This window comes from Anabas testudineus, chromosome 14, assembly GCF_900324465.2.
Source record: "Anabas testudineus chromosome 14, fAnaTes1.2, whole genome shotgun sequence".
Classification (NCBI taxonomy): Eukaryota; Metazoa; Chordata; class Actinopteri; order Anabantiformes; family Anabantidae; genus Anabas; species Anabas testudineus.
In genome coordinates, this window is record NC_046623.1 from 995,087 (window position 1) to 1,005,183 (window position 10,097).

Here is a 10,097-nt window from a genome sequence, read left to right on the forward strand (position 1 = left end):
AATGATTTTACAAAGCAAAGAGCAACTGGATCATTTGTACACACGGAATGCAAGACAATTTACAGTCAAATCATGCTATAATAATAATAATAATAATAATAATAATAATAATAATAATAATAATAATAATAATAATAATAATATTTTATAGCCAGTGTTTCATCGGACAGAACAAGAATATTCTCTACACAGAGTGAAAGAGCGAGTAGTAAAAATTCCGCGGCCGCCGTGCGTGTGAAGAGCTCCTAACGCCGCGCAGCCGTGTTCAGTTTGGTGACTTCTACTCTGTGAATGTAGAGTCAAACTAAACCAGTGCTATCTACAGTACATGTACATTTACAGCCCACTCTGCCGCCTACTATAGTAAATGGTCCGGGGAGCAAACGTCGTCCTCGATATCCACGTCGTCGTCGTCCTCGTCGTTGTCCTCCAGCAGGTACGAGTCCGGCTCCAGGCCGCGCTTCAGCTCCTCCGCGCTCTTGTCGTTCAGTTCGCTCTCGCTCGAGTTCTCCCCGGACCGCTCCGCGTCTCCGGGCGTCTTCCGCTCGTCCTGCGCCTTCCTCAGCTGCTTCTTGTGCTTCATCCGGCGGTTCTGGAACCACGTCTTCACCTGCACGGGAGAGGGTGAGAAGGTACGAAGGGTGTCAAGCTCAAGAAAACATTTGTTTGTTTTTCTATAATAAAAAAACAACAACAACAACAACAACAAAAATCCAAATCTGTCAATAAAGGCCACAATTATTTTTAAATGTATTTTTCGGCTACTGTAATAGAGATAATAATTATTAATATGACTGTTTGGATGAATACTCGTTGGAAACTCTTTCCTACATTGATTATATGTATTTCTCACTGGGAGTTGTGCATAAACAGTAATTTAAAAGCTGGTAAAAAAACAAAACAGTTAATTCGTTGTTCTTCTGCTGCACTGCCTCCATGTGTGTCATCATTCTGTGTTGGCTCTTTATTTATTTTTTATTTCTTCATTTTTTGATTTTTATTTATTCCATCATCTACTAGGAGACCCACTTTGCCCTACACAAAGCCTCCCCCCGTGCGTGCGCGCCGCAGGTCTGTGTACCTGTGTCTCGGACAGGCTGAGCGCCGTGGCCAGCTCCACTCTCTCCGGCGTGGACAGGTACCGCTGGATTTCGAACCTCTTCTCCAGGCCGGAGAGCTGCGAGTCGGAGAAAACCGTCCTGGCCTTCCTGCGCCTGCAGTGCTTTCCCGGTAAGTCTGCGTGGTGCTGGAACAAGGCCGGCATCTGCATCCCTACAGGGGACACATCAAACTGTAGCTTTCCAAAAAAAAAAAACAACTGGACAAGAAATAGGAACACAGCGGAGCAACTAAATATCACAGTTACTGACTTAACAGGCGACTTTTATTCTTTTTAAACTTCAATATTTCTTCCACTGAATAATTTGAGAAATAATAACAACCTGCATGAAATATAAACATGAATTAAGACAAACAGAAATGTATAAAAATGCAAATGTATGAGCTAAAATACAGTTTATAATGAATAAAATAAAATATAGAAATAAATAAAAATGTAAATATAATGCAGTCAAATAGAAATAAATTCAGTCCGTCTATTACAGCACATCACTATTTTTACATAAGGTCACATTATATTAAATTAGATTAATATCTGTTCCCTGTTTGGTTTTAAATGATCAAATACTACAACACTATAGCTGTACACAAAACTCTCCAGCAGCAGCAACACTGACACTGACACAAGTTTCCTCTCCTCTCCAGGCCTCTAAGCTCTGCTTACCAGATGTAAAGAAGTACTGGTGGTGCTCTGGCTTGTGGAGGGGATGGTGCGGATGTGGCGCCAGGATTGGGGTTGGTATCAACGGGTATCCGTACTCCAGGATGGGCATCCGGGAGGTCAGGGAGCTACAGAACGGCGAGGGAATGACCTCCCTCACTGGCTTGGGTTTGTGCAATAAGATGTCCTCAATGAAAAACGACGTCGACCTCTGCGTAGGCGCCGCAGACGCATAGTTCATGCTCATGGTGTCAGTTTGGTTTGTGCTTTGTTGGTTTCCTGCCTTTAAACCTGCATCAGCGTCTCCACCAAAAGTCTCCCAGGCTTAAAACGCAGCCCCTGTGTGTGGTCAGTGAATGACACTTTGTCGAGCATTACATGGATATCAGTGGGAGGGCACATTTCCAACAAGTATTTATCCAGACGGAGGAGCGGAATTGATTTGCGCATCGGCCAATTAGAGCCGCGGATAGGCGGAGGGAAGAGGAGCTGCGGGGGAGCGGCTCCTCTCTCTCATTGGCTGAGGCTCGTTCTCAGCTGTTGAATAAAAAGCAGACAGCTTCCAGATCAGCGGCGCACCTGCGGCCGCATCACTTTATTTGAACAGCAGCTAAAAACCAACCGAGTTCGATTCTCGTTGCGCTTACGTGGTCGCCTAGCAACGGCGCGGTTTCATTAAGGCACACTTTTAGCTGAAATGCAGCTCATCCAACAACGTTTCTGCAGAAACTTGCTCGCGGGTTATGGATGAAGGGGGCCTGCAGCTGCAGCGATTAGTGCGCGGTGCCGTCGGGCGCTCGCCATGGTGCTGAATAATGAACTAAGCTCTTCTGAGGTCTGTCAGTGATGCGCTCTAATGTAAGGGACGTACATATATAATAATATTCCTCCTGTCATCCCTGTGATATATCTGTAACACTCACTAAGACCTCAGGGAGCTGGTTATTAATGACTTCCTATAGCCCCGCGCGTCATGCACTGAGTGAAACATGGGTTTTTAATTGTCACGGAAAACTTCTGCACTCTTCATTCATGTTAGTAGTTTTTTCAATCAACTGATGTAGCCTGTGTCACAGGAGGATTAGGCTGCTACAGGTCTGTCTAGTAATTCCGCCCAAATTGGCTGTAATTGTCGGTATTAAAATCTGGGAGAGTACAAGTGCCGCTCCTGTGGCCATTTGCGAAAAGAAAGCGGTTCGCTGTAATTTGTTGATGTGGTGTTGTCGTCACATTTCCAATCAGGCCGCTTAATGTGAAAGTGTCTTAATGTAGGCAGAATTCATGCTGCAATGCTATTAGGCAATTAAGGGAGATGTTAGAGCGGAAGTTGTAATCCTTGTGCTGGAGCACAGGATTTCCATTTGATCAGACGGAGGGAGAACAAATTCATTACTGGGAATCAGTCCGACGCGTTATGCTGCATTAGTTTACGTGGGTTTGTGTTAAATGGATGCGTGCGCTGAAAATGTAAATGAGTGCAGTTGGACGGTTGCAAATCACACACATGTTGTCATGCTGGAGACTGTACATTAGTTCCTCCTGATGCCAGACGACACAGTAAGAACTCCTGCATGATTACAGCTGCTACAACTCGTGCGCACTCCTCACACCAAGTGTTGGAAAAGTCGTTTTGAAAAGAAATAATATTATTTCGTCTGGTTTCTGAGAAAAACAAACTTCCACGACTCAACTACATTTTTGAAATGTAAAGGAAGGTTAAAGACTTTTAAACACATGGCCACAGCAGATGGAGATGACCCCGCTGCACCTGGCCCGCGCGTTAAATCCCTTTTTTTTTTTTTTTTTTTTTTTGCCGAGCGCGCCAGGATCACAAGTTGCTTTTAGGGGGGGAAATCAGAACCCAAATGAAACAAATGGTGATGAAGTCGTCTGCGGGGCTCCTGCTGCGGAGGCGCAGGTTAAGCCGCTTTTTTTTTTTTTTTTTTTTTTTTTTGTGGCCATTTCATTAAAGGAAATGTTGAGCCGCGGTCAGTCTGTGCGTCACTGCGCTAAGTGGCGCGTTTGGATAAGAGGTTCGCCGCAGCGAAGGATGAGGAGACGCCTAATAGCATAAATAATGATACACATGTATGGTACACAGCAGAAATACATGTGTAGTATTCTAATCTTGTTTACCATCGTTTCGTTGATTTAAATCTATAACAGATAATAATAAGATAATAACAACAGAATCGTACTATCGTCAATTAGAAACGCTTCTTTTCGTTTACTTTATGTCTCCAAAACATTTTTAGTGATTATATCTGTGTCTGTCTTTCTCTATATGTTATAATTGACATAGGATACTTATAATTGCAGGATACATGATTTGTTCTCTGTAGTAATGCCAACACTAACACATCATACTATAAACAAAATAAAAGACATAAAACAAGTTAAAATAAATAGTCACATTTTACCCCGTTTTTTTTTTTAATTTGATTTATTTGAATCATTAACATTCTTCATAGTCCACTGGTGCAGGATCTAGTCTCGATGCGGCTTCTGAATCCATGGTTCATGTCGGTTCAGGTCTTCTAATGAGAGTTAGCGCTCCTAGGGCATTCATGCATCCGATAGGCACACATGTAGAATATACCTGGAAAGAAAGAGAGATAACAGAGTCTCTGTTATCTATCAGAAAATATCACGTACAGGCATTTTTAAAGGTTTATCCTTCAAACTGTAATTAAAAACGAGCAGACACCATGTGTTTGGTGTGAATAGGCCTACTCTCCAAACTGTACACTTCATTTTCACCTGTGTTAAAATGGCTTCGTGCCATTTAGTTTTCTGCCGTCATTGCGCATGACATATATTCTACAGTGTGGCTGTAGAAAAATACAAATATGTATGAAATATGTGTATTAAATATTATAAATGGATTCCTGCAAGGAGAGGTTAGGATTTTGTTTCCATCAGCACATATAAATTACATGTAACTATAAAGAAATGATTTTAATTGTAAGTAGACAACATGATGATTCTGTGTGATTTAAAAACAAAGTATTTAAGTTGATAAAGTGTGCATGTTGGGAAACACGTGTGGTCAGAGTCGTTTTAGTTCAACAGCAACACAGTCTTTGAGCCATATTCAGTAGTTTTCATTCCTAACTAAGCAGATCAAGTTGACGCTTTTATGCAATGTTAAGATATTGAAAATTACATTTAATGGTTCTTTTATTTGTATCTGAGGCTGTGGAGCAACTGATGAGGACACATCAGCCACATCAAGCCTGGAAAATACTCCATCACTGAGACAGTAACAAGTCCTGCACAGCATGTGAAGAATTTAAAAATGAGCTAAAAACTTCTTATCTACATTATCTACACTTCACTGGGTGTTTTACTTGCTTATCCAGGAGCTCACTTAACGTTATAGCCTTTAAATTACCTTGCAGAAAACAGCCACTAAATTTCAAACTCAACACAGCAGGAGTGGAACCTTGACAAATTAAGCAACCTGATGCAGTTTGGTTTGTTAGGCTGTGTGTTTACCTGAGAAGAAGGTGAGCACTACTGACACCCAGCCAATTATATAGGACCAGGAGAATCTCCAGTTTCCATAGCGTTTCCCATAGTAGTTAATCGTTACACCAGTGTACACTGCCATCGCTAGAAACACTAGAAAGCCTGGGAAGGAAAGAAAGAAGAACAAGTGATTCATTTTTAAATGCTTCATAAAGACTGGAAAAATAGCCAACTATTACTGCTGCAGTCACTTTCTTCAGTATTTATACGTTTGATTTGTAACCTCAGATACACTCTAAATGAGCTCACTTATACTAAAAACATTCCACAGCAAATTATGCAAAACAAAGCATTTAAAATAGGAGCTTAATGAAACCTCTCTGACATGAATGAGGTCTTCTGTAAATGTAACAAGCAGCTCAGCTCTGTTATGAAATTGTGCTGATAATTCAATCATCAAAATGCTATTACTTCATGACTGCTACATTATTATTTTTAATTTTCAAAAGCCTGCCTTAAATACAATGGAAGGTTCCAACCAAAGCGAGCACAAACCCAACAGAGAGGAACTTACATGAGATGAAAAACAGGATGCCCGCAGCAAAGGTTTTATCAAATCTGTCAAAGGAGGAGTAATGAATGAAGGCCATGATGCCAATGATGATGCCGACGAAACAAGCCAAAAGAGACAGGATCATGAGGGCGCGGGTGGCGTCTAAGTGGGCTGTGGAATAGGTCAAAGTTCAATAAGAGTCACTGGTGGGGTCAACAGAGGTGTCTGACACATAACCCTAACCCTGGTTACTAAGAACGGCAAATGACAAATAAAAAATAGACCAAATGAATGACATAACATGGGAATTCAACAAGTATGACTACTGTAACAGAATCAAACAACCACCCTCTAATACAGAGTTCTATTTAACTCTTGATGATGTGAATCTTTAAAAGTTAAGATGACCCAAAAACTACAATCATTCTATTTCAGTGCTTCATCAAAAAAGTTGTTATTTCAAGTCAGAGAATGGAATTCATTCTGGATTAACACAGGACACATGTTGTGGGAACTTTTGTGTTCATTTAAACAGTCGTCTGAACCTTATTTTTATTAGATTTATTAGATTTCATTGTTTATTTATTGAACATTCTATGTGGTTTAGTAAACATAGGCACACACACACACAACCATAACCTAATTTAATAAAATTCATTAATTCAACTAATTTGAAAGTTAAAAGACAGAAAATAAGAATAAGTCATTATTCATTTCTGACAATAAAAACAACATAATTTGAGTTAAATTAGCCTGAAAATATAAAACCTAAACATTTATGTTGGTTAATTGAAAATATTTTAATTAATTCCACAAAATTCCTGAATGAGAATTTACAGTGTAGGAAAAATTAATTGGTAACCATGTGTAACCTAATTTACATACAGGAAATAATTATAAAACTGAAATCTCAGGTGTCACAGCTTTGTATTTCTGGTTAAACAAAAATATACATTGCCTTTGCCATTTACATTGTCCTGAATTGAAACATAGAGCTCCTATGGAAGCGTCTTGAGTCACATATTTCTGTAATATTTGACAGAAATCCAGTGAAAAGAGATGTTATTTATAATTATGATTTTATGATCCTTCAATAGAACTATTCCAGGTTAGTCCAGCTGCCATCTTGGCCCCATATTGACTGAACAGTAATAAAGTTAGTAGTTTCCTAATCATCTAAACTCACCAATGCTGTCATTGTGAGGGAAGCATTTCCCCGGCATACAGTAGCGCCACAGGCCCTGGTGCATGTAGTTGCTGGCCTGCCGATACTGCATCCAGTAATCGGTTGCTGTGGAAACAATCAGGAGGATGTTCCCCACGCCTGCACAGAACAGCCCTCCGCCCATGAAGCTGTACATCCTGCACCTGCAGACACACACAAGAATACACATTCACACAGAGGAACATAAGGTGGCTTAGAATCAGCGGTCAGTGGCAGGACCCCCCCCCTTCCTCTCTCCCTCACACACACACACACTTCAAGGAGAGAGGGTGTAAGTGTCAGTAATTGCTTTGTAATGAACATATTATTTCCACCGGATTGAGCTGCGGGGTCGCTTGTGTGTGTACGCTCCACTTTGTTCTCTGGGAGATCAGTCCCTGAAGATGGGCTTTACATACACCCCCCCACACTCACAATGTGAACACACACACACACACGCACACACGCACATCTAGCCTCTATCGAGTCCAGCGATGCTTTGATACTTGATACATCTATTGCTCATTGTTCCACCTGGATGCAATATCCTGTGGCCGTCCTCTCTGTCTCATGGAGAGTCGTCCTGGATGTTTTTTTTTGGGGGGAAAGGATGATAGATAGAGCCTATATCTTGTTATGTCTGAAACCTGAACGGGATGCTCATTGAAGAGCCCTGTATTCATTGAAGAGCTCTGTATTTCCACTGGATCACATTTTCCCCCTGAGCACCCTCTCTGGCAAGTTCCAGCAGCTGTCTCAATCTGAGGCAAAGCACTTTTTTCAGATCCCCAGCATTGAAAACAAATGAAAATTGTCTCACAATGTCAACATCATGCGGCATACAGGAAATCCTAATCATTTCTTTAACTCATGTGACAGCCAGTTTAATTTAATATTCTTCTAGGTTGTCATTTTCTTCCTAGATGTGATAAAACCATTCCAAACAAGCAGTTAAGTTAATTTTCCTGTCAGACAGAGGCCTTGGTCGTGGCTGGCACAGATGTCGAGGTTGACAGATTCCTCTCAGTCACACAGTCGCATCGCTCAACCTTTTCAGAATAAACCTCCTTTTTCAATTCTTTCTTCAAATGTGTTATATTTCTGTAAAACACCTGATGACACAATGGGAAATACAGCTCAAACCCAAATCTAGTAAATAAATCAAAAAAACAGTTACTGGACAAATTCTACATGATCTTACCGTGATCAACCCCTTTTTAAGAAGCCGTTTGTGAAGACAGAGCCGCCTGACAAAATACAGCAAGATCCTATAATGCCAGGCAAGGCAGATTTCCAGCAGGCTAATAGCACTAGCGTTTGAAGGGATGAATAGGGGGAAACTGGGGCTCCAACAAACACAGCACTGAGACAATAGGCCAGATCGAGCACCAGCCAATCAGCCCCCACCGGTTTCGTGGTTTGGGAATCTGCTGAAAAAACAGAAAAGGCCAAAGCTTGGCAAGCTGAAGTAATACTGATGACTTCATGGTTTTAATTGAAAGTGAAGGGCTGAATGGGTTTCAGTGGAGGGCAAACGGGGCATTTAATCTCCAGCCTTTAGCTGCTCTGCTTGTAAATGGTCTCACTCTAAAAGCTGACATTGTCACAGCGTTTAATAAATAATACTACGATTTATTTATAATACTGTAAAGTTCAAACTTTTCTCATTTGATGACACTAAATATGTTTTTTCTAAATTCGTTCCAGTTGATTTTGGTCACATTTGCAGTCAATGTGAGATTATTTGATACATTTTATGTTTTTTGTAATTATGATTTATTTAATATTTACTTAAATTTACATTATGCTGCAGTGCAATGGCAGTGCTTTGAACAGTGGGACATCAGAGAAAACTACTGAAATTGAGGACACCCACACACTCTTGTTTCAGCCGATCCTGTCCAAAATACGTCCACAACAGTAACTTGTCATCTATATTTCTCCTTGTTGGCACTCAATCAATAAATGTTCAAGATGAGCATCTACAGTAAATAACCGGCACTGAATAATAAATAATAAATAGGGAGTGGACCTGGGGTTAAGAATGCTGAGCTGTACAAGCATAGCCCAAAAAAATCTATTGATAGATGGCTATATGTAAAAGAAAAAAACAAAAACAAATGTGTTTACTGTCAGTTCTGAATAGGAGGTTTTTGGTAGCTGTCTGTTGTGGTGTGGGAAAGACAGGAACCCATTTAAATGTAGTCAAGTGTAAACATACATTACGTAGACACAATGTGAACATGACATGTTAAGTAATGGGGTAAGTCATTGACGACTTGGAAACAGAGACCAGTCATTCGCCTTCATTTGTTCTACTGCTGAATGATATGACATCATTGTCTTGATGACATTCCACTGTGACAGCTGGTAACACCGAAGATAAATGGAGCCGGCAGATGATTGAAGAAGCAGCTCACATCAGTACAGATCCCCTCACTCTGCTCTGACTTGATGTTTTCCTCATTCTGGCCATCATCTCGCTGTATTTCCTCCTGTTGTGCCTCTTCCCCCATATCCAGCCAGGCCTTCCTTTGCTCTGATGCACACACACGCGCACAAACGGCAAAGATGAAAGGAGAAGAGTAGCTCCATTACCTGCATTACAGCAAGTTGCTCAGACCAATTGACAACAACAAATGCCCCAGAAAAAGCATTTTTCTCCCCGAGATTTGAGTGCTGTACTTACATCTAACTTCATTTTTATAGACCACAGCCTATTTTCTTCCATCTGGAGTGTGGCTGCCAGGAGGGCATTTGATATCCTCCCATGCACCATCAAAGTGGACAATATGCCTCTGTGACAGAAGAGCAAATTCATGTTTTCTTGAATCCATCCAGCTTTTGAGAGATTAATTTTGTTATGGAAAGTCTACATTTATGTGGTATCATGGGTAGGTAAGGAGCTCACGCAGCACTCGCCAACGTAATGTGACGAGACTAATTACAAAGAGTGTGTGGCCTGGCGAGTCTGCATTGTTGTGGTAAAGTCACTCCGCTTGGGCATGTCTGAAATCCTTTCTCACGTTGGTCTGTTGTGCTCCTGCTGTCTGTCTGAGCTAATTCATGCATTCTCATGACAGCTCTAT

General features: G+C 41.0%; 2 protein-coding genes across 2 annotated transcripts; both read right to left on the reverse strand.

Moving 5' to 3' along the window:
- Positions 1–358: 358 nt before the first annotated feature.
- Positions 359–2,027, reverse strand: bsx (brain-specific homeobox). Its single transcript, XM_026373008.1, has 3 exons — positions 1,784–2,027; positions 1,082–1,272; positions 359–610 (listed from the first exon to the last, which is right to left on the reverse strand). The coding sequence occupies exons 1-3, from the start codon at positions 2,025–2,027 to the stop codon at positions 359–361; spliced, it is 687 nt and encodes a 228-aa protein (XP_026228793.1).
- Positions 2,028–4,317: 2,290 nt separating this feature from the next.
- On the reverse strand, positions 4,318–7,165 carry lim2.1 (lens intrinsic membrane protein 2.1). Its single transcript, XM_026372661.1, has 4 exons — positions 6,991–7,165; positions 5,826–5,975; positions 5,279–5,413; positions 4,318–4,379 (listed from the first exon to the last, which is right to left on the reverse strand). The coding sequence occupies exons 1-4, from the start codon at positions 7,163–7,165 to the stop codon at positions 4,318–4,320; spliced, it is 522 nt and encodes a 173-aa protein (XP_026228446.1).
- Positions 7,166–10,097: the final 2,932 nt, after the last annotated feature.

Excerpts from the sequence above, each read along its gene's own strand:
- bsx (XM_026373008.1), bottom strand. The coding sequence starts at position 2,027 with ATGAGCATGAACTATGCGTCTGCGGCGCCTACGCAGAGGTCGACGTCG. Across the intron at positions 1,273-1,783 it reads CCAGTACTTCTTTACATCTG|GGATGCAGATGCCGGCCTTG; the intron begins GTAAGCAGAGCT and ends TGTCCCCTGTAG. Across the intron at positions 611-1,081 it reads TCAGCCTGTCCGAGACACAG|GTGAAGACGTGGTTCCAGAA; the intron begins GTACACAGACCT and ends TCTCCCGTGCAG.
- lim2.1 (XM_026372661.1), bottom strand. The coding sequence starts at position 7,165 with ATGTACAGCTTCATGGGCGGAGGGCTGTTCTGTGCAGGCGTGGGGAAC. Across the intron at positions 5,976-6,990 it reads CCCTCACAATGACAGCATTG|CCCACTTAGACGCCACCCGC; the intron begins GTGAGTTTAGAT and ends CCTATTCCACAG. Across the intron at positions 5,414-5,825 it reads CATCCTGTTTTTCATCTCAT|GCTTTCTAGTGTTTCTAGCG; the intron begins GTAAGTTCCTCT and ends TTTCCTTCCCAG.